Here is a 25,485-nt window from a genome sequence, read left to right on the forward strand (position 1 = left end):
AATCAAATAATCCTGTCATTCACAAGAATACTATATTGGAATCAAAGAATGTCTCATTCTTTGAAAATATCTTCCCTTGTAAAACTAAGAAAGTTGATTCAAGTTCAACGAAACGAACTTCAGAGACTATAGATAAAAATAGTCAAGACGTTCAACAAGAGGCTGAAACTTAGATAGAACCAAGAAGAAGTAAACAAGCAAGGGTGGAAAAATCTTTTGGATCGAATTTTCTAACCTTCATGCTGAAGGTTGAACCTCAAACATATAATGATGTTATACGGTTATCCAAAAGCACTTTATGGAAAGATGTTATTAAAAGTGAAATTGACTCCATCATGCAAAATCATATGTGGGAATTAGTGGATCATCCTCTGGGAATTAAACTATTAAATTCTAAGTGGATTTTCAAATGGAAAATAAAAGTAAATGGAAAAATTGATAAGTATAAGGCCAAATTGGTTATAAAAGGTTATAGACAAAAGGAAGGCCTTGACTAATTTGATATTTTTTCTCCAGTATCCAGGATAACTTCTATAAGGATCATAGTTGCAATTGCCGTCTTGCAAAATCTAGAAGTACATCAAATGAATGTTAAAACAGCTTTCCAAAATGGAGATCTTGATAAAGAGATTTACATGGAACAACTTGAGGGTTATGTAGTTCCAAGACAAGAAAGAAAAGTTTGTAAATTTGTGAAGTCTTTGTATGGACTTAAGCAAGCACCAAAGCAATGGCATGAAAAGTTTGATAATGTCATGATGACAATGACTTTAAGATTAATGAGTGTGACAAATGTGTGTATGTTAAAACTACTAACATTTGATATATATTTCTGTGTTTATATGTTGATGACATACTCATTGTTGGAAGTAAAAATGAAATGGTAAAACATACCAAAGACATGTTAAATTCAAGATTTGACATGAAAGATATGAGATTAGCTGATTTGATTTTAGGCATCCAAATCAAGAGGTCGTCTGAAGGTATCATATTGACTCAATCACATTATGTAGACAAGATTCTTGGAAAATTGAACAAGGATGATTCTAGTATAGCTAGAACTCTAATAGATACGAGCCAACATATTTCCAAAAACAAAGGTGAAAGTGTTGACCAAGTGGAATATACAAGGGTCATAGGTAGTTTAATGTACTTTATGAGCTATACTAGACCAAATATTGCTTTCACTATGAGTAGTTTAAGCAGATTCATAAGCGATCCAGGGGAAAACCACTGGAAAGCAGTTGTGGGAGTACTAAGATATCTCAGATATACTCGGGATACTAATTGCATTATTCCAAAGATTCTGCTATTTTAGAAGGATTCTCTAATGCCAGTTGGATATATGATATTCAAGATACCAAAGGCATAAGTGGATATGTTTCTATATTGGAATGAGTTGTGTCATGGAAATCCTAAAGACAAACGATTATAACCAAATCCACAATGGAACTTAAGTTTGTAGCTCTAGACAAATCTGGAGAAGGGGATGAGTGGCTTCGAAACTTCTTGGAGGATATTCCAGACTGGCCAAAGCCTATGCCCACAATATGCATATATTGTGATAACCAAGAAACAATTGGTAGAGCATAGAACGTAATGTATAATGGTAAGTTGAGACATATGCGTCGTCGACACAATATGTCTCAAATGGAGTTATCTCTATTGATTTTGTAAAATCAAAAGATAACATTGCGAATCTGCTAACTAAAAGCTTAAATCGAGATTAGGTTGATAAAACATCGAAAGGAATGAGACTAAAGCCCATAAAAATTAAATGCACTATGTGAAAGAAAACCCAACCTAATTGACTAGAGATCTCAAGATCTAGGTTCAAAGGGACAACCTACTTATATAGACTTTGTGAGGTCACTGTGGGGGTTCTTATCCCAAGTCCGTTTCTATGATATAAACAGTGATTAAAAATGGGATAGGTTAAGAATGTTTTTAATGACTGTTTTGTGTTTCGGTGAGCCGAGTAACATAAGTCCCCTATGTGATAGTGAAGTAGGGCCGCTTCAAAGAAACTATTGAGTTATAGTTCTCTCAAAATCTTACAGAACCAGGAGATGATCATGGCCATATTAACATACCCATGAAGACTAAAACCTTGCCAGGGAGGTAGTTATGTGAGGTACATCATTGTTTACACAAAGGGCAAAACAGTTCAAGGACATCGCGTCTATTGGTCAACTAGTAAAGTAAGTATACTTTCATAAGGGAAGGTTCAAGGGTTGATGCCTACCTATCCTATGCAACTAATGATTGTAGATTCTATCACCACATTGAGTCAATGTTTTTCGTTAAAACTATCAATTTCATTCATGTGGGGGATTGTTGGAAAAATTAGATTTTTGGAAGCTTTGAGGCATATTCTTAATTGGTAAATGTGGTGATTTGAATCATAAAATCATGGTTTTATATTCTACCCCATAAGACCTTTACAACTGTATATCATATGCTCAAAAAGGTTGAATGATAAATGAGAAATTGATACTCAAAGTAAGCCACTTGTGAATTATATTGAGGAAAATAGAAAGCTTAGTTCCACATTGGTTAGATATCAAGTGTGGAATATGTTTATAAATATGAACCAACTTGGTGATTATTGAATGATTAAGCTAATGCTCTCCCTCGCGCGCAAGGGGGTGCAAATCCAAACCTGCTGGGGTTAGGGGTGCACCCGCGCGATGTGGGCAACGCGAAATGTCTAGACCGATCTAGCTGTTCTAAGCCTGCGAATATTTTAGCCCAATACGTAATTTTATTTTTCCTCAATAAAGCTTATCTTTTCAATTAAAAGGACAAATATTAAATTGAGTTTAATGGCTCCTTTAATTCAGACGTTAATTTGGGTTTTTATAGCTTCTTAATTCATGGACATTAATTGCTCCATTAGTCAAAATTTCCAAAATTTCTTTCATTTTTAATATTTTATTTAAATCAAAATAATCTGCAGGAGAAAATACGCACTAAAATTTTCTCTATTATTCCTACAAAATGTTGAAATATGTTCCCTGCATATTTCAAACCTGTTTTCGGTGATAGAAGAAAGCTAGGCTAAAGTTCATTGATCACTGTAGTTGTGCTACTGTCGTGCTCATCTCGTTGTTGTATCTTGGGAGACAGTAGACCAACGTTTCTCCATTACCAAAGGAGCGGCTGAATCTGTCTTAAGGAAACTGTGAAAACAAGGCTCAACTACTAGTTGGATTTCTACCTACTTACAGTACACAATTTCAATCTAGTTTTATTTCCAATTTCTGTTTTTCAGATTTATATATATACATTGTTTTGGTTCAATCTTGTGATTTATATCAATTTTTTACATTACTGTTTATTTCACTAACGTATTTGCGGATATGAGATATGTGTGCTATGAGTCTATATATACACATATCTCATATCTCACATCTCACATTGCTTAAGAAAACAAAAGAAATGAGACTTTGTGTCTACATAAAAGCTTGTTTTGTAAGTTTCATTTCCACATCAATAGGTGACACCAAAAAAAAAAATTGGTGATGCTAGTTTTAGTGCTAATGTGGCAAAAACACTTTAAGCTGGATGCGTTTTTCTGAGTTTCCCCTAAAAATGGCATCAACTAGACGCGTTTTAGTAAAATCGGCCCATTTCCATCAAAAATGGGTCTTTTCTGGTAATTCAACTATTTAAAAATTATGGTATTTGAATTTTTATATTTTAGTCTATTATTTTATCCTCAAACTATAATTTTGTTGTTAAAAATTTTATTTTAAAAAATAGTTTATATAGTTTTTCTAGATTTACCAAAATATAAAAAAGTAAAAATATCCTCAAAATAATATTTGTTGCTTTGTAATAGGAATGAGTTTTTTGATAATTTTATAACTAAGTTGGGACTCATCATGACACCAACTCAATAAAATATATTATAATAACTAGATTAGGAGTAAAGAAAATTATATAGGATAAATTTATATAAAAAATAATTTAATGATTAAATGAAGCATTAGTTGAGATGGAAAAAACATTGAAAATTATAATGTTTTGGGTTTAAATTCTATCAAATGCATTTTCTATACACACATGATTTAAAATGACAAAAATGTTCTTTTTTAATATCATTAAAATTATTCTTACAATCATATCTATTATTTTATAAAAGAAACAATTTTCATATCATCATAAATAAAATTGAGAGAAGAAAGGAATCAAATTTGTTCGACGTAAGGTGCCATAGTTTTTTTTTCAATACAAGTGAATAAATACATTACAAAGGGGGAAAGAGTTTACAAATATAATGATCAAATTCTGGATCTCATGCCAATCAACTTGAGGTTCACATAAGTTTCATGAAATTTTAAAAAGAGTAAACTATATATATAGTCATCCAACTCTCAAAAGTTCTCATTTTAGATATCAAAAAAATTTACAAAATATGTACTCATGTTATAAAAAGTATTCATTTTAATCACTTCCGTTAAAATTACAAACAAAAATCTTGCATAACATTCCAACTAAATTTTTTTTCACCTTCACCTTGAATATTAATATATACCTCATTTTTTTACATTCAAATAATTTATTTTCATTTTAAAACCCTCCAATCCATGAAAGCACATGTCAAAGCTTAAAAAACAAAAAGGAAACATGCAGTGATGGCGGCTAAAGCCATGAGAGTAGACTCAATGGGTATGGCCTGCTCTGAGTCGGTAAACTCTTTAGTCAATTACTCAATTTCTAAGATGCTTTTATTTTAGTTTATCGAAACGACATCTTTGCAATTTCATTAAGGTTTTTTTAATCTACTTTTATTTTAGTTATTCTTAATTATAAAAGTTATATTATATTTATATTTCTATTTTGGTTATTTAAAAAAATTATTTTTTTCAAGTATTAATTAAGGTAAAAAAATATATTCATAATTACAGTAAAAAAACTATAGAAATTAAAATAATACGTTAAGAAAATTATCAAATTTTAATTGTTTACCTCTAGCTGAAAGTTTTAAATTTTCTTTTTTTTATATTAAAATTTTAAATTTCAAAACATCAAAATTAATTAAATAAATTATTGATTTATTTTTTTGAACAATCTTATTATAAGTTCTGATCATATCTATTCTTTTGACACAAAGCATAGAACTACCTATAGCCAATCCTTAACTCATAAATAGTGGGATAATGTGCCTCAACGTACTCGAACCCACGTCTTCTTACATTGGCATCAATGCCTATACCAATCAAATTAAGACTCAGCAATTATTAAAAAAATTATCTCTTAATAATATCAACCTATTTATTATTATAATATCAAAATTTATGAAATTAATTAATTAATTTAATTTCTTTATAAAATTTTAAATCTTATTTTATATTTCCAAATTTTATAATGTGATGGGCTTTTAGTGCTTAAATGATTATTTTTCTAAAAAGATTTATTGAAATGGTTGGAAAAGAAAAGGATGTTAAAATAGGATAGGATAGGATGGGATAGGGGAGAGAGGAGCATCAGAATGATTCGTAGGAAAGGGATTTGCTCCACTCCTTCATTCAATGTTTTAGGGATGAAGTAAGAATTAGTTGGTTTTTTGCATAATTAACATACCCAAATGTGCCTCTTCCTTCAGTCCCATGAAATAGTAAATAAAATCTCCCATTCATTTCATTTCACCAATCTCTAAAATCTCAATCTTCTCCAAGATTCAACTTTTAATCAACATTTTAGGCTTACTTTTCATATTATCCTATGATATTTGTTAGTATGTATTTTTCGCTTAGTAAATCCAAATTTATATTTAAATAATAGGTCGTAAGGTTTCAATGAAAAAATGGATAGTGTTAAGAATTAAACATAAAAATGTCATTAAATTAAAGAAATATGTTAAAATTTTAAATTAGGGGTTTGAACTATTTTTTTAAATAAGAGAAATAGATCGATTTTATAAAAAGAAATGAAAAATAAGCTAGCTCTTTTCTCTCTCCAAAAATTAAGATTTTTAATTTTGATAGGTTTAGGGTTATTTTTTAAGGGTTTAAGATTGGGGTTTTTAGGGTGATACGATGAAAGTTTATACGTAGGTTTGAGGGGTCAGTGATGTGATAACGCACCTTAAAACACATGTGGAATAACATCATTATCTCATAAACTCATCTTGGGGAAATCAAACCTTGTTATCGTTGCTAGCCAACATTCAAAAAGTCGTCGGAGAAAATGCTTCCAGCTGAACGCACTTTTCTTTTCTATATCTAAAATTAATTTATTTCTTTAATTTTAAAAAAACAAAACCCTAATAAAAAAATCAGCATAATTTAGCCTAAAATCTCTATTTTGATTTTACAATATGATTAAAATATTTTATCAATTGACAATTTCATTTTTTAAAAGGGGAACCCAATGAAGTGAACTAAAAGCAAAGGGAGAAATAATAGGAATAACTTGAAATTAAAGTTCAAATCCGGGCAAAAACATCATACAGGAAACCCGGTCGGTGAATTGGATTTGCTCCGATTTGTCGGACAATTTACACAAGACATTATTATATCACACAAAACATACACATTTTGTTTTGCTTCCTTGTTTTTAGCTTTTCTGGCTGTATATGTACATAGTATACTACAACCGCCGAGAACATTTTACCGGCTGGTTTTCTGACTTACCGTAAAGACTTTACAATTTCATCATCTATTAATTACCTAGAAACCTACCTTGCCTTGCTTAATTTCTATTTACCAAATCGGAAAGTTTTGGCCATAACTTATCTTTCCAAATGTCGCCGCTTGGCTCGACGTTAATCTCCCGCCGCCCCACCTCCACGACCACCAAATTTTCAGTTAGCTGAAGAATATCTACGGCAAGAACAAAATCACAATTATGTCCTTCTAATAGTATCGCATTTTCTCTTCTCTTCTTCACCTTCACGTTCTCCATTCCTCTGATCTCTTCCTCGATTCTCTCTATTATTCTTTCCGGTTTCTCCCCCGATATAAACCGCTCTCTTCGGACTGAAAGCTCTGCCGCGTCGAACAAACCGGAGAGGTCGAAACCGGAAGAAAATGAGATTATATCGAAGGCGTTTAAGCACTTGGTGCCCGGGCCCTGGGTTTCTTCTTTATATTCAAAATCTTCACCATGGAATTTGATTTCTTTGTAACCTTTCTTGAACCAAGGGTCGTTCATGATTTCATCGACGGTGATCCTTGTTTCAGGATTAGGGTCGAGAAGCCGACATATGAACCGCCGGAGATCAGGGGACGTCCATTTCGGGAACCGGAATTCTCCTTTATAGATTCTATGGTACATCACCATCAGATTGGGATCGTTGAACGGCAAATATCCGGCGTGGAGGACATATAAAATGATGCCGCATGACCAAACATCCACTTTGGCACCGTCGTATCCTTTCTTTGCCAGAATCTCGGGCGCCACGTAAGCTGGGGTTCCGCATAAAGTATGGAGGAGGCCGTCTGGTCGGATCTGTTCCTTCACCGCACTGAGTCCGAAATCGGTTACTTTTAAATTCCAGTTTTCGTCGAGGAGGAGATTTTCGGGTTTCAAATCACGGTGAAAGACGCCCCTCGAGTGACAAAATCGGACGGTTGAAATCAACTGCTGGAAATAGCGACGGCTGAGATCTTCGCTGAAACGTCCCCTGGCAATCCGGGTGAACAACTCCCCGCCTTTGGCGAACTCCATGACGAAATAAACCTTAGCCTTCGTAGCCAACACCTCAATGAGCTTGACGATGTTAGGGTGGCGCAACCGCCGCATGATAGCGATCTCTCTCTTGACCTGCTCCATGAACCCGCCTTTCACAACTTTCTGTTTGCTCACGGCTTTGATGGCCACGCTCTGCCCTGTCCTCACGTTGCGCGCGTGGTAAACTTTTGCAAAGGCCCCGCATCCCAGTAACATCCCAATTTCGTATTTCCCAAACAAGGTGATATCCGACAGCTCACTGGTTATGCTGCTGCAACTGCCCGCCTCTTCCATTTCCGGCATTGTTGTCAAACCCAAAGAACCAACCGTCCGTTAAATCCTTAACAACACCCCCATGAAACAGAGTATTAAAAAAAGTCTTAACTCAAAAAAGAAAAAGGGGGTTCACTCCAATTCCCCTTTTTTTTTTGTTTTTTCCTTTCTGGGTTCAACCTTCTCTTTCAAGGAAAACAAACAATTAAATGTTTCCCAACAAGAAAAGATTAAAAAAAAAAAAGAAGAGAAAGAAGCAGGGAAGTTCAAACTGAAACTTTGTTACAGGGGAGAGCTTTGAACACAACTGAATAGGACTGCTTTTTGAAGCTATTTATGGATGGTGGATTGGGGTACTTTTGTCTTTTCACTCAACTGGACACGTGGATTTTTATGTTTCTTTGAACTTTTAATTTTAATTAATACTTGTTCAAAAATTAAATTAAAGAAATTTATTACGTGGGTAAAAATATATATAATAATTAAATATGATTTTGAATGAAATAGTAAATTTAGATCATTAAAAATCTTAATATTTTAAAGTTTTTCATATGTCAATATTTTTATATTCGCGGCTTCAAGAAATCGTTTAGCCTCATTTACACCTTAATATTTTATATCAAAATAATATTTATTACTTTATAATATAAATAAATTTTGATAAAATTAGTATAGTAGCATAAATATTACCAAATTAATCACACATCAACTCACGAGTTTCAAACAGTTGTGATTGAATTAAACTTTATTTACATTTGATAAACAAATGGTTTTTTAAATCAATTATTGATTTTAAACTAAAAGCAAAAAGTTAAAATTTTTTAATTTTGATTTTTGAAAAAATATTTTCTAATAAAATTATATTTTATCATCCAATTAAATTTTCTGTTTTATGACTAAAGTTTGTCATTTTATTTTTTGAAAACATTTTTATAGAAAAGCAGCCTTTAATAATATTCAACAATTTAAATAATTGGAATTTATGAATAATTTTAAATTTAAAGCTTGTGTGAGAGCAAACCCATGGACAAAATTCAGCCACCCAAGTGTCATAAGTTGTGTAAAGTTGAAAAGATAAAAAATGTTAAAATGTATCAAATATTCACTCAATAAAATATAGTAATACCACCAAATCATAGGGATTAACGAATTACGTGAATCAGTCAAACCAGCCGCAATCTTTAATTCATGATTATCTTAAAATTTTAATGAATGACAATTTCTATTTTAACTACAGAAAGAGAAAACCAGAATTTACTGTTTCAACCTATATATTTCATTTTACTTTGGTACCAAAAACACAAATCATTTTACTTTCTTTAAAAAGGAAATTTTGTATTCTTTAATCATCGCACATTTAATAAATAACTTCTAATATTCATTTGATTCAACTTTTCTCTCTCTTTTTTCAACCCGTTTGATTCTTCTTCATTGTTTTACTCATCGACGGTGCCAATTTTCTATCTAGTTACTGTCTACCTTTTTCTTCCTCCTACCAACTCTCTCTTTCTTTATTTTCCTCATTCACTCCCTATGTCGTTTCTCTTTTCCATTTGTAGATTTGTTTTGTAGACATCTTCACTATCTTCAAAATTTGCGTTGGAGAGATAACACAATGTCTATTTTCACTGAATCTCTATGACCACCTACAGTTTCTCTTGGAAATTGAGTTGGTGTAGATATTCGAATGGTGGTTGTTCATCAGTTTCTTAATCTGTTTATATTCTAGGAGTATTTTAGAATAATAAAAGATTGCATGAGTCGGTTTAGACCAATGTTGTCTTAAGTACTATATGTTTTTTTTGTTTCTTTTCTATTATTTAATAAGTCTTCACTTTTTAGAAGTTTTTGTCTTATTTAGTATAAGTGTTTTAGTCTTGCTTATGCATATAGTATTATTTTTGCAAGTTATTTTAGGGATGCTTTTGTCATTATCCTTTCCAGTTTTGGTGGATGTTTAGCTTTTTTGCTGATTTTGCCTATTGTTTGGGACCATCCAGGGCTAATTTCCTCATGATGTTAACTGATTGCAATCACTCCAGATATGTCGTACTTGAGCTGTAACATAGTTGATTGTCAACATGTCGTGCTTGAGCTGTAACAGAGTTGATTGTCAACATGTCATAATGTTTAATTGATGCTAAGATTGAAGCCTTTGTCTTATTGATGGAGCTTGTCCTTCAACAATGGGTGTTTATTGTTTTTTTTTCCTTTTCCCCAAATTGTATGGTTTCATTCATGGAATGAATTAATGAAATTTTCCTTTCAAAAAAAAAGATAAGTCCTACATGGGTCCTATACATTTGAATGGTGATGATTATTGTGTTGAATATTAATAAATGAAAAAGTAATGGAGTGGGTTTTAACCGGTAAAAACACCACGGAGACCCCTGTACTAGGAGTCAAATTACATTTGCCCCATTTACTAAAAAAATAGACAAATTAGTCCATGTACGCTAAATCAAAGAGCAAATTGGTAATTTCTGTTAAAATTTTCATCCATTTGTACTGTTAAAAGCTGGTGTGGCTGATAGAATAACTAGACAATGACACATGGTGCCACGTGTACCTTATGTTGACATATAGGGACCCGTTTTTAATAATAAAAATGGATGAAATTTTTAACAAAATGACCAATTTTCTCTTTGATCTAACATACGAGGACTAAATTGCCCATATTTTTAGTAGAATTACTAAAATGCAATCCAACTTTTAATATAGGAGACTTTATGATACTTTTACTGATTTTAACCCATATTTTTAGTTAATTCCTTGGGAAATCTGAAATATTCACCAACAATAGCATATAATATAATTTCTCTTCTATTGGTAAGGTATGAAATTGAATCCCCCAAAGGAAAAACAAATTGAGTTTTAGAAACACATCACTTTCGACAACTAGTTATTGCCACTACTTTACGTACTAAAATATAAATTAAAGGGTTAATTATTTTTTATGTCTTAACTTGACAATGATTCTTAGTAGCTGATTTTTTTAAAGATTAAGTTAGTGCTAAATTAGGTAATTGTTCTCACATTGGGGTTTAAACTCTATTTTATCTAAGTTAATCTTTCAACCTCACAATTGTTTTTACATTGAGGTTTGAACTTTTTTTAGTCCACCTTCTTTTAAGGACATATTAGGGATTAACTTGGATAAAAAAAATTCAAACCCTAATATTTGTCAAGTTCAAAATTTAATTTTGACAAAAAAAATTATAGCTCAATTTAAGAGGACTTATCAAATTTAAAGCTTAAATAGTGCATTAACCCTAAATTAAATGAAAGGATTCTATTAAAGTGGTTTAAGAGCAACTTTTTAAGGCTATTATATTTAGTTATATTTTGTTGTGTAACTAAAGTTTCTCCATTTTCATTTTACGGAAATTAATTTTTTCGAAAATTTTTGAATTCGAATTTTTTTTATTGAGAATGCAATTACAACTAATAATTAATAAACTATATTAAGTAGTATTATAAATCATTTTAGAAATTGTTATTATTTGAAAAAGTAAAAGGATTGGTTTGTTGGAAAAAAATTGGTCCATTTAAGAAGTTATGGTTGTATTTATTATGATGTGTCGATGTTTTTTCTTTGACCAATTTTTGTTTCTTCTCATTAATTTAAAAACATGCTTGAGTACAATGTAACATGTGTTGATAATGCAATATGTTAATATACGAGACATAAATTCATGAGAAAACATTAAAGAAATGAGTTATGAGATAATGATCTTTAATACAGATTTGGTTATAAATGAATTTATAGCATGCTTACTTACTTAATTTGTATGTGCATTACTACTTAGCTGCAATTTTTTTTATTTCCATTCTCAAGTGACAATTAGATTTAATGGACATCCACGACTCTCCATTTTTAAATCAACAATGTTTGTATTGTCATTTAAATATTAAATTTTGAGTTGACATGTACCTAGTGTTAACGATAATTTTTAGATTCTATTTTGATGATTTTGAATAGATGGCATTGTTGGGTTTGTAATTCAAGTTAAGTATATATGTGTGTTTATGATGTGTATACAAGTTATGTTTGGTATGCCATGATTCATATATGAACATTATGCATAATTTGTGTGTTGCTTGCTTGTCAAGTAAGCTAATTTCATGTTTAGATATAGTAACTTTTGAGCATATTGGTGTCCATAATATTTGAATGTGTATAGACGAGTTTGAATGGTGTTTAGAATTTGATTATTGAGTTTCATAAGTCATGATTTTGGTTTGGTAATGTTTAAGGTCAAAATAGGTGAGTTTTTAACTGAATTTTGGGTCCAGACAGTTATTTTGGTACAAGAGACTAATTGTTTTGGTACAAGTAAGTTAATAAGCAAATTTGAATAGTACCTGAGACTTGTACCAATATAAATCTAAGGTTGTACCGATACAAGTACGACAGAATAGGGTCTCTCCCTTATTTTGAGTTGTTTCAACCCTCGAAGACTCGTATTCAGTCCCGATCACCTTTGAACACCTAGAAACTATTTAAAAATGTTTCTAAATTGTTAGCCTTAATGATGAATTTAAGTCATTGAAACAATTTGATTGATTGTATTCATGATTGATTTTAATGTTGGGTTTAAAGTAAAAATAGTCTGAGTTACTCTGACAATGAATATAGTGTATTGCATTCGTATCCAGCAACTAGACTGAGTATGAGGTATCACACAATTATATTAGTTTGACACAAATTTACAACATCACCACCTAACCCAACATACCAAAAGTCTTCTTTGCTCTGTCTTTAAAACAATTATCATTCATCTTTGTTTCTTCACAAGAAAATAATATACTGATTTACAAGAAATTCTCAAAAACGGAGGGTCTCACTCCTATGATATATTTATGGAACACTAAAGAAGACCATAACTCATGGGCAACATGAGTGTTTCTCCAGCAGTGCAACTCAAAGTTACAATATTGCTAATTTCTATATTTGGAGTTGGAGTTTAAATCACCATTATTTTTATTTAAGATTATGGGATTTCTAGTGGCATAACAATATTGCATATTATATTTATTGATATACTAATTCTTTTAACTAATACTAATTTTTTCTTTGCAGTATTATTATATATTTAAAAATTTCTTAACTATTAAATTTTAAAAATATATAATATTTTACAATTAATTTTCTAACTATTATATTTAAAAAATATAAATTTTTTATAACAATATGTTAGTGTTATTTTTCACATCGTTAACAAAAATATAACAAAATTATACAATAACTTTAAAAAATCTCATTATTAAATATAATTAACAGATGCAGCGCATGGATAAAAAAAAGCCTAGTATTCTTTAATGTTGATAATATATTTTTTAGATTCGTGATGAAAACTTTCATCAAAGTTTTGGATAGTTAAAACATTTTTTTAATTTAATAATATATATCTTTTATTAGGTTAAATTAGATGATATATTATTAAATTTTTTATAGAAAATTTTAATTTATATCAAACTTGACATGTAAAATTTATATAAATAGAGCATTAAATATGACAGTTGAATTGATAAAATATTAATTATATAAAAAATTTTAAAAATATATAAAAATAACTTTAATTTTACGCCGTGTTAATAGATCTCTTTAACAAACTAAATATTATAATAAAAAAAACCTAATAAAAAGTTGAATTTTCATGACAACGAATAGGAAATCAAAAACAAAATAGATTGACAAAAATAACGATTTTGATTTATTTCTTTTGAAAAAAAAAAGACATTAAATCCATTAATCAAATACAAAATCAATGCAAAATATTTATTGCTGTTATAGTAATTAACAGAATTCTTTGGAAAACTAAAATTCAGGTGAGGAGCTTACATGTGGTTTCCAATTATATTGCCAAGTGTCAACCAATAAACTTTGCCAACAAAACTTACTTTAATTGTGTACAGACCTTATTTTAGTGCGTGTGTTTAAGTATATGATACCAACAGTTGTTACTCCATTTTGTTATTATTTTAAAAACTTCAATTTATTAATTTAAAAGTAAATTAACTAATTAAAATATTGAATGTAATTCTGGTAGGAATTTTTAAAATATTAATTGTGACATTTTAATTATTAAATAATTTTGGTTCAATTGAAATAAAGAAACAGAAGTGAATAACTTGAAAAATAAGATGACCGTACAGAAAATAATAATTTAATTGTTTTTCTGATTTTTGAATTATATATGGCCAAAAAATATGACAGCAAAGTGGTCACCAAGGGTGGGTTCCCAGAATCTTCAATTTGGTAGGTATCTTCCGCCTATTCATTCTGAAAATCTCTACTGTAAATTCATATTCAAATTTCTTTTTATTTAGTTTCACATGCTATCAACTAGTCTGGGACACATACCTATTTCCATTTAAATACATGATACTAAGGGTTTTTTTCATAAATAATATAAATAAATAAATAAATATCAGAATATGATAAGGGATTAATATCTACTAGAACAGGTAAATGCAATAGTGAAATATCGGTACTGCCTGATCAATCGGTAGCATCACTTTAATTTAAAAAATATTATTTTTTTTGGGTGCAGCCTGATCAATTGGTGGCACCCGTATTTAACACAAAAAAATACGAGTTTTTTAACAGTACATAAAAAAAAATTATTAGTGCCGTCGATGTGTCAGACGATATCCAAATATTTAGCTGAAATAGTAAAAAAAATGAAAAAAAATAATTTTTTTATTAGTGCAGTAGACCTATCAAGTGGCACCCAAATATTTAAAAAAATTAAAGTTGAAATCACAAAAATATTGATATAATAATTATTATACCAATTTTTTTAACCGTTAAAAAAATATTTAATTATTATATTATTATATTTTATTATAAAAAGGGGCTAGTTTGGTCTTCAACCCCCACACATACATTGCAGTGAGATAAAAAAAAAATCTAAAGCTCCTCCCCTCCCTCATCCATTGTAGTTAAGTTTAGTTAAGTTTCTTCACTAATTGTTTTGACATTTTAATTTTTTATATTACAATTTATCTTGTTTGCTATGGTTTAATCATTATATATTTTTATTGTTATTTTATTAAGTTTTTTTGTTTTATTTTTTTAATTTAAAAAAATGGAGAATTAATTTTTTGCAACAATTTATTTCGATAGTGTTATTTTAGAAACAATCGTTGGTTGTATTTTTGAAAATCGTCAAAAAATTGGGATGAGATTTTGTAACGCCCCCGTACCCGAGACCATCGCCGGAGTTTAGCACGAGGTGTTAACGGACTTAATTCATTAATTAAATAGCACAAACAATTTATTTTTAAAATTTCCAGACAAGCTGGCTAACTGCAACACAGTCACTTAAAAATTCATATCTCGAGTTCCGAAACTCAAAATTAAGATCCATAAATTTTTCCTGAAACTAGACTCATATATCTATCTACTAAGCGAATTAGTACAGTTTATTAGTTAAAGTCTCCCCTGTTTTAAGGTTCGGCTACTCTGACCCCTGTGCACTACGAATCTAATTTCTTTCTGTCCAGAAATCCAATGACTATGTAGTTTGTTTCAATTAAAAATAGACTCAATAAGGAATCCATACATATAAATTTTGAGTCGTAATTATTTTTGCACAAATTATGGTGAATTTCTAAAGTCAGAATAGGGAATCCAGAAATTGCTCTGACCCTGTTTCACCAAAACGTAAATATCTCATAAAATACAACTCTTTTACCTATTTTGTTTCTTCCACATGAAAATAGATTCATTAAGCTTAAATTCCATATTTTATTCATCATCTAATTCCATCTCTACTATTTTTAGTGATTTTTCAAACTCACGTCACTGCTGCTGTGTGATTCTGTTTTATATCCAATTTCACCATTTTATGGATTTCCATAGATTAGTTAGCACATAAAGCATACGTGTTATCAAATATAATCTCGATTAGCCACTCCAATAGCTAATCATTCTCAAACATTTCCATGCCATCCATGAGCTATATCATAAGATTATATACACAAAAGGATTATAATGCTATACATGCCATATTCCCAAAATATGCAAGCCACCATACCGAGATAGTCCGTTGATAGTGTGAGCGTGCCTCCGACCGTCCTGATCTCCAAGCCTACTTGTCAAAACTACAAGGAATGGAAGGGAGGGAGTAAACATAAATGCTTAGTAAGTTCACATGCAAATAACAAATAACTTAACAAAGCAATTATACCAACCAACATTAGCATAATATCACCAAAACATATGTCACATTTCTATTCATCATTCATTGTCTTACTACATTATTGTTGTCGTATCAAGTCTCAACCCGAGGGTTAAGTACATACCTGTCCAAAGTGCCCATTCCACAACACTTACCAATACGTCACTTGCATCTTGAGTATTCTTCCATTTCACTAGAATTTTACCCGTTGAACACATCGAAATATAACTCGGATACATGGAAAGTTTGTACATAAGTGCCACATATGTAGCCAAGCTACCATGTAACCCACCCATAAGCAAACTCGGACTCAACTCAACGAGCTCGGGCGTTCGCATCCATAAGTGAACTCGGACTCAACTCAACGAGTTCGGATGCCTAGTTACATTTCACGAACTCGGACTCAACTCAAAGAGTTCGGACGATCGCATCCATAAGTGAACTTGGACTCAACTCAATGAGCTCGGATGCCTAGTTACATCTCACGAACTCAGACTCAACTCAACGAGTTCGGATGCTCAAAAATCTGAATCTATTCCTAAGGTTCAACGGGACTTTCCTCGTTCGTACTCCTTTACCATTCTCCTTGGAATCCCAATGACGATACTTCGGTAGTTTTTCACATTTTTCACATAATTCATAAAATTTTTGTATGTTGTCCAACAATGACCACAAAGCACAGAATTGCATGATAACAATCATAATATCGTATAAATAGAATTAAATGATTTAAAATAATGATTATATTACAATATTTATATATAAACTTACCTCGTATGTGAAAATGGTCATTTTTATCACTTTTGTCCACAACTTGGTATTTTGCCAATTTTAGCCTGAATTTCGATTTTCATTGCTCTATCATTTCAAATATAGTCTAATTAGGACTCATATTATTCAAATCAACCCAAAATCATATTTTGGAAAAATTATAATTTTGCCCCTAAATTTTCACATATTTACACTTTTGCCCCAAATCTCGTAAATTAAACTTCATCCTATTTTCTTATGTTTTATGATATGCTGATCATTTTTCCCTTCTACAGCAACATCCAATTCTCACTCTAACATGTACTTATGAACATTAGGTATTTTTACCGATTATGTCATTTTAGTCGTTTTTACGTAAAATCACTTAGCAAGAGTTGTTTAACACAATCTCAAACTTCATATTCTACCATAAAAATCAAAATTCATGAATATCATTCATGGGTAAATTTTTAAATATAAACCCTAGCTCAAAATATTGGTAGAAACAGGTAAACCGAGCTACGAGGATTTCAAAAATGTAAAGAACATTAAAAACGGACATAGAAATCACTTACAATCAAGGCTTAAAAGTGTTGAAACCCTAGCTATGGTGGAGAGCAAAATTTGGCAGCAACTTATGGAGAAGATGATCATTTTTGTGTTATTTTTCCCATTTTATTTCATTTAATATTCAAATGACCAAAATGCCCTTCCTTACTAAACTTTCAAAAATTCCATCCATGTCCAATTTTTGTCCATAAACTTAGAAATTGGTCAAACTTCTATTTAAGACCTCTTAATTAATATTTCAAAGCAATTTTAAACTAGAAACTTCTAGAATGCAAATTTTGTAACTTATTCAATTTAGTCCCTAACTTCAAATTAAGCACTTTATGCATAGAATTTCTTCACGAAATTTTCACACAATCATGCAATCATATCATAGACCTCAAAATAATCATAAAATAATTATTTCTATCTCAGATTTGTGGTCCCAAAACCACTATTCTGATTAGGCCCTAATTCGGGATATCACAAATTCAATAAGAATGTGTCTGTTAGTGATATGAAAAAGAAAGTCAGTGAAAAAATTCTCGGCATTGTGGAAGGAGGATGACGAAACTATTCTACAAATTTCTAGTTTCAGAAATTTACTAAGATGGAACTTCTGGACGATACGACGTCGAGACAATATTCGCATTGTATTGCCCGCTAGGGAGGTTGAACACTGAACCGATTCAGTTATTTACTGAGTTAGAAGATATAAAGCCTGTTGAAAATGTAACACAATTAAGTCAACAATATGAAGTTGAAGACCCACGTACAAAGGTTCATAGGTCGTCTGTGCACGATTTTGGCATTAATCTTAACGTTGGATTTTCAAATCAATATGGTGGTGGATTACAGATACATCCAGTCATTATTGAAATCGATGCACTTGGTGAAGATGGATCTTATAATAATGATTGTTCTGATCATGAAGGTGAAAATTTTAGTGACCCCAATTTAGATGATGTCACAAACGATATCGACTACAAAGGACCGGATAGTGGAAATGATCACATTCCTTTGGTCGAAAACCCGAGTCATGGTATCATTATATGCAATGATTCTGAGGTGTATATGTCGATCGTCGATCCCAATACAGTGCATGCTTCTAAGTTCCCTGAGGACTTGGACATCATAGTTGGTCACTTGATGTTAAAAGATCCAGAATCAGAAGATTTGTTCATGGGTCAAAGATTCACGAGTAAAGACGAGTGTGTCGATGCCATCAAACGCTCTAGTTTGAAGGTTTCTGTTGACTATAGGGTGGCTGACTCTAAATCGACGATATACGTTGGTGAATGTTGGAAGTTGATAGAAGGGTGTAAGTGGTGAGTGCGAGTTGCATTTATCCATAGGTCCTAATTGTGGGAGATACAGAAATATGTTGAGCTTCATATAGGCACTTCTGCTTGTATGATGTAGGGCCACAGGGGGCTTGACTTTAAAACCATCTGCAACTACATATTGGCAATAGTTAAAGACGACCCCACCATTGTTGTATTGGTGCTGATTACTGAAATGCAAGAATGGTTCCACTACCGAGTTTCATACTGGAAGGCATGGTTGGCTAAATAAATGGCCATAGATCAGTTGTATAGAGATTAGGGTGCTTCGTACAACGAACTACAAGGGTGAATTGTCACAATGCGAGAGTACGTTCTAATGACTGTTGTTAAGTTGCAGACATTGCCTTATCATGACTAGGGCAACCAACTACATCGAGAAAAAGAACTTTTCACTGTATGTTTTAGACATTTGGTTCACTATATTCGGACCTTTCCCCACTGTAAGATGCTTGTACAAGTAGATGAGACCTAGCTGTACGAGAAATATACGCAGGTCTTCTTTACTGTGGTTGCACAAGACGGGAACTGGAACATTCTATTGATAGCCTTTTCCATCGTCCAAGGAGAGAACTCAGAGTCATGACAATTTTTTTGAGAACTTGCAATGATATGTTGTTACTTAAGACAACATTTACATCATTTCCAATAGATTAAAGGGGCTAGTTGCAGCAATTAGGCATTCGAATGTTCCGTGGAGATCCGTCTACTGCATCAGACACATTGTAGTGAACTTTCACAAGAAATTTAGAAATACGGATTGGCAAAGACAAGTTGTGAAGATGGGTAATTATCTATCTCATTTTTGTTTCCCATATGCTTATAATTTTCCAAACGACACGTAACATGTTGTAACGATTCAGGGTATGAAGTGGAGTTACATCAGTTTAGATGGAGATGGGCTGACTCCAAAGTGGATATGCATGGTCAAACAACTACTAAATTACAACAGTAGTTTTCGAGTATGAAGCCCTGACAATTGGCTCGAAGTTTCGATAACGGTTCGGGATATGGTCATATGACCACCAATATAGTGGATGCTATTAATGCAGTATTGAGACGTACACAACATCTTCCAATTGCATTTGTATTCTCATCTACGTTCTATCAGATGACCATACTGATGCCGAGAATAGGGCTGAGACAAATAAATCAAATAAATGCGGGGTTCTTATACATCAAAGATGTTAGGAAGGCAAAGGCGGTCAATAGTTGAAAATCGAGGACCATGAATGTTCAATTATATTATCAACATTACGAAACATTTCGGGTGACAAAGGCTATTGGTTATCGACCGAGTATCCCACCTAAGTCATATGGAGTTGATATCTTAAACAGGTGATGTGATTGTGGGATATTTCACACATTTTATTACCCTTATGCACATATTGTTGAGGCATGCGATGGTGTCTCTATCAATGTCGAACAATATATTGATGAGTTATACACACTGAAACACATGTTATATATTTGGGGAAACGAGTTCCCAACAATGCGGGATGTGTCAATATGGGAAGTTCCCCTGCTGACTTTCGAGTTGGTCCCAGACCGCAATCTCCGTAGGAAGCCCAAAGTTCGCCCGCATGTCACTCGGATAAGAAATGACATGGACATAAGAGAAAAGGTCAACACTAAATATTGTAGCGTATGCAGATCAGTGAGTCATAATTGAAGCAAATGCCTGCATCAAGACTGCCACCCGGAAGAGTCGTCTAGGCTGAATACAATGTTATTTATGTATTGAATTTTCATTCTTGTATCAACTTTAATTATTTACATATATTTGCATTATGTTTCTATTTTTTAATTGAATTTTCATTCTTGTATCAAATTCAAATATTTAGATGAACTTGTAAAATATTTGAATGAACTTTAGTTACTTGATGGCAACGTATATTTGCATGAACTTGTTTCAAACATTTCATTAATATGAGGCAAACTTTAGTTTGAAATAAAATATTTCAAATTTTAAATAAACGGATCATTAAAATAAATCGAATTATTTGAATTAAAACTATCAAAATCTATGGTTTGACGAGGTTGTTCGTGGAGTGTATTGCTGTAGTGGCCTTCTTTGACGTTGCGGGTGCTCCCAATGGTCAATATCTGTCTCACTCAAAACTATAGTGTCAACACTCATAAGCGATCCCTGGGGTGTACTAAGCAAACTCGAAAAATCATTGGTCACAAACATTTGCTCGTAAGCAGTGTAATACTGGGTGGGGATGAGTTAGACATGTCAAACATCGTTGGTGAGATCAGCTGCTGATAAGAATTGCAATCGCCCATCTTCGGGTCTATTGCATAACCCGAGTACTCAGGGGAAAAATTCTAACCCCCCATATCTGGGTAATAGGAACTATCGGTCGAGTGTGTGTATGATAATGAAGGTCTCAGTTCAGACTGGGGCCAACCCCTCATCTCTAGGTGATTGAAATTGTCGGTTCAGTGTGTGGATGACACTGAAGGTGTCGAATTGGGTTGGGGCTCGAGCTCGAGGCGTAGAGGAGATTTCTGAAGAGGACGGCATTGTAGAGGACCTCGTTGTTCCGTATGTGGAGGGGCTAACATCAATTGACCATCGTATAAGTAGGGCAACCCATTCTTTACGGACCACTCTTGGTAGTCTCTCAAGGGAGTGAAATTAGGATAACATGACACTAAATAAGGCATTCTCTCCAACCGGGTGTTCTACAACACAATATATGGTTGATGCTCTAACGCCCAATTTTTTGCATGTTTCCCTTTCTTGTCAATTTCGTGGACTTTTTTTCTCAATTGTATAGGAACATCCGGAATATGTTGACTACACCCAAATTCACAAAGCACCCGATCCTCGGCATACCACTTCATCATTTGAAAATTTATAATGGCTGCGTTGACACACCATACGGTTGCATATGCTCTAACCGATGGAGGAATGACGGAAGCAACATCCTGCGCGATATATGACATCTACACGAATTGTACAATTAAATACATGGTTAGAATACTAATTATAGTGTAATTTAATAAATAAACTAATTACATTATATTAATATAGTTTAATTTTTTAAAAATAAATTACCCTATCCCCAGCGTATCCTTCGATCATCTGTCAGTATATAATGAGTGTTTTTGACTTCTAGATGTTCGGACAACTATATAATTTAAAATTATAAACTAAACTCGTTAGAAAATATTTTCATGAAAAAAAATCTTAACCCAAGATTAAATTTTATTTACATATTCACAAGTGGGAACACATGTACTTGGTGACCAACTGATGCTAGAAATGACATCCTGAATAGCGCCTAAGATTGTTGTAGTATTAGGTAACCATATATATCGACAGTTCTATATTTTGTCACTCGACAAAGCTCATGATATAGCATAGCTAGTACTGCCGAATCCTAACTGTATGAATGAATACTTTGCAAATTACTAAGTAATGGCAGGTACATCAAGTTTACTTTATTATTATTGGAATCCGACATAAGTACCCCCATATAAGTTGTAGTATATAGGCTCGAGTAGCCTATATCTTTTCTATCTTAGTCGCATAATCTGATAATGTTTCATAATTTGCCTTCAGCTACGGAAATTTTAAACTTATAAATTTATTAGTATCATCACTGGAAGAGTGTCTAAGTAAGTCATAACAGAGAGTGGCAGGATCTACTATTCTACTTGTACCGGTTGCTGCATCATCGTCCATAGGGAGCCCTAATTGCATTGTGACATCTTCCAAAGTGATCTGCATTCCTCACACAGTAAATGAAATGTATGAATCTTTGGGTACCACTGCTCAACTAGTGTCGATATTAAGTCGGTCCTCAACTCAAACAAACTGATTAATATCGCTAATCCAAATCCTGTGGTATATAAGTAGACATGATCCGTGCGTTCGGTCGGTAGCTCGGACCATTACCACGCGGCCTCAACACGTGGTACGGACCTTAATCATAATACAAAATTGGTTAAGAATGTGAAATTAAATAAAAAAAATCACATGTAACTATGATAATAAATACGTACAACATTAGAACATTCTCTTATCGGTAAATGGATCACCATAACTCTGTGATCTTCTATAGTAATAAGAGAACTCATATCGATATCTATAAAAACAATTAATATTTTCTTATTTGACTTAACAAATATACAATATAAAAATAACGCTTTATACTAATACTTAAATTATTAATTTTATCTAAATTTACATTAAAAATAATATCAACCAATAAAAATGTGAAATAAAATATAACTACATATCTAAAAAAAATTAAACTTTTAAAACAATTTTTTAAATATTGATAATTATAATAAAAATAAATAGATACCTAATTTCTTTTTGGGAGATCTTTAGCTATAGAGAGGGAGAGAAGGAGGAATTATCCAAAAGTTTGTAATATAAAAAAAATTAAAGATACAAATTAATTGGTACAAGCATCTACTAATATAACTAGTTATTCTAAAAAAAATTAACCATATTTTTTATTTAATTTTCAGAGATAATAAATTAAATGCTAACTTCTTAATAAAATATAACATACTTTAAAAATATTAAACTAGTATTAAAAATATTAATTCAAAAAAAAAAAGGAAACTGAAACTTACTTTCTGTGGTGGTGGGGGAAGGGGGACCTTGGTTATTTTATCAAAATGACCCAAAAAAAATTTATAATTACAAAATGATTTAGGTTAAAAAACAATCACCCAAATAATCTAATGTGAACAGTAAAATGGGGTTGGGGGACTTAATGGTCGACACCACCTTGATTTTTTACCCAATCATTGCTTGATGATTCTGTCAGGCTTAAAAAAATTTAATTTTTGAGGTTGGGGGTGACTAATGGCCGAACCTATGTAATTTTTTTCAAACAGTAGCAACAGGTATACATTTATACTAGTATTTGAAAAAAATTTGGTTAGGGAGATAAGTGGCCGGCACCACATTATAATATTTAAAAAATAGTTATTTTTGGGTGTTGGCACACTGATGGCCGGCACCACATTATAATATTTAAAAAATAGTTATTTTTGGGTGTTGGCACCAACTTTATCAGATAAAAAAATTGGGTTGGGGGAACTAGATGACTGGCATCACCTTTTTCATATTAAAAAAAATATTTTTTCTTGGGTGCTGGTGCACTGATGGCTGGCATCCTTATATCAGATTTGAAAAAAAAAAAGGTGCTGGGACATTGATGGCTGACACCCCCTTAGCCTATATATATGGAAGCTATTTGGTTGTGGTATTGTAATTGGATAAGAAAAAAAATTGTTAAGATTATCATCAAATGAGAGTGTTTGGGTGTGTATCATCAAATGTGGATACCGTATTTGGGAGTATATCATTAAATAGGTGTGATGTAGTGGATTGAAAATGGGAGTGTGTGAGCGTGTACAATTGAATTTCGAGGTTGAATTATATACTGTCATGTTTTAACGGAGTTGAATTATATATTGTCATTAAATAGGTGTGAGGTTAAATGAATTGATAAAAAATTGAAACTATTAAATTAAAAATAAATACACTATTTTCAATCTTGTCAAGCTATTGGGTTTGTTCTTCAATCTTTTTAATGTTTTCTTATGATGATGATTTCTTAATCCAATTTGAGTACGCATAAGAACTTGTACAATTTTAGGAGTTAAAGAACTTCTAAATTGATCAAGCACACGCCCCTGATGCTAAATGTAGACTATGAAGGACCCATAGAAACTGGTATAGCTATAGCTAACATATCTCTGGCCATCTTTGAAAAAGTGGGAAATTTAATGCTATTCACTTTCCACCATAATAAAATATCAAAATCTTCAACAAAATTCTCATTAGCCTCAACTAGATATTTATCAAAATTTGGCACATCGATCACCAACAGAGCCTCTACAAATAATGTCTAGCCCTTAGCCATTTGCAACTTGGGGAATAGATATTTTGGGCCAATTTCCAATAGCTACATCTCAGAAGAAATTCATAGTAGTTGTTGTAAACTATTTCACTAAATGGATAGAAGATGAAGCTCTAGCTACAATCATGGAGAGACAAATAAAGTCTTTTCTTTGGAAATCCATTGTTTGTAGGTTTGACATCCACCTGATTATAACAGACAATGGAACCCAATTTCAAGGAAAATTCAAAAATTTATGTAAGGATCTACAAGTTGCTCTCGTTCAAAGTTTTGTAAAGACTCCCCAAACAAATGGTTAAGTAGAAGTAATGAATAAAAATATTCTAATAGTTCTGAAGAAAAAGGTTGATGAAGCCGAATGTGTTTAGTTAGAAGAGTTGCTAGGAATTATTTAGGCCCCAGTGAACCTCACCTCATACATCAACTAAAGAGACTGCATTCTCACTTGTACATGGAGCAAAAATAGTAATCCCTACCAAGATAGGAATGCGATCTCATAGAACAATTCATTTTGATGAGAGTGATAATTAAGAGATCATTCGACTTAACTTAAACAATGAAGCTAAAGAGAAAATCGAGATTAGGAATGCAACACGAGCCCAACAAGTTACTTGATACTATAATATCAAAGTCATGTAAAAATAGTTTCAAGTTGGTGATCTTGTTTTAAGAAATACTAAGGCTAGTTTTCCAGCATCGCAACAAGGAAAAAGACCTTAAATTAGGAAGGACATTATAAAGTGGTAGAAAAGATACGTTATGGAGCTTACAGAACAGCAAAGATGGAGGATCTTATGTTACCAC

The 25,485-nt window shown here is 32.0% G+C and overlaps 1 protein-coding gene across 1 annotated transcript; it reads right to left on the reverse strand.

The window, feature by feature from the left end:
- Positions 1 to 6,426: 6,426 nt before the first annotated feature.
- Positions 6,427 to 8,264, reverse strand: LOC107896755 (CBL-interacting serine/threonine-protein kinase 14). The gene has a single exon (XM_016822020.2). The coding sequence runs from the start codon at positions 7,981 to 7,983 to the stop codon at positions 6,700 to 6,702; it is 1,284 nt and encodes a 427-aa protein (XP_016677509.1). The 5' UTR covers positions 7,984 to 8,264; the 3' UTR covers positions 6,427 to 6,699.
- Between the last annotated feature and the right edge of the window lie 17,221 nt (positions 8,265 to 25,485).

The sequence above is a fragment of the Gossypium hirsutum genome, chromosome A10 (genome assembly GCF_007990345.1).
Source record: "Gossypium hirsutum isolate 1008001.06 chromosome A10, Gossypium_hirsutum_v2.1, whole genome shotgun sequence".
NCBI classification, from domain to species: Eukaryota; Viridiplantae; Streptophyta; class Magnoliopsida; order Malvales; family Malvaceae; genus Gossypium; species Gossypium hirsutum.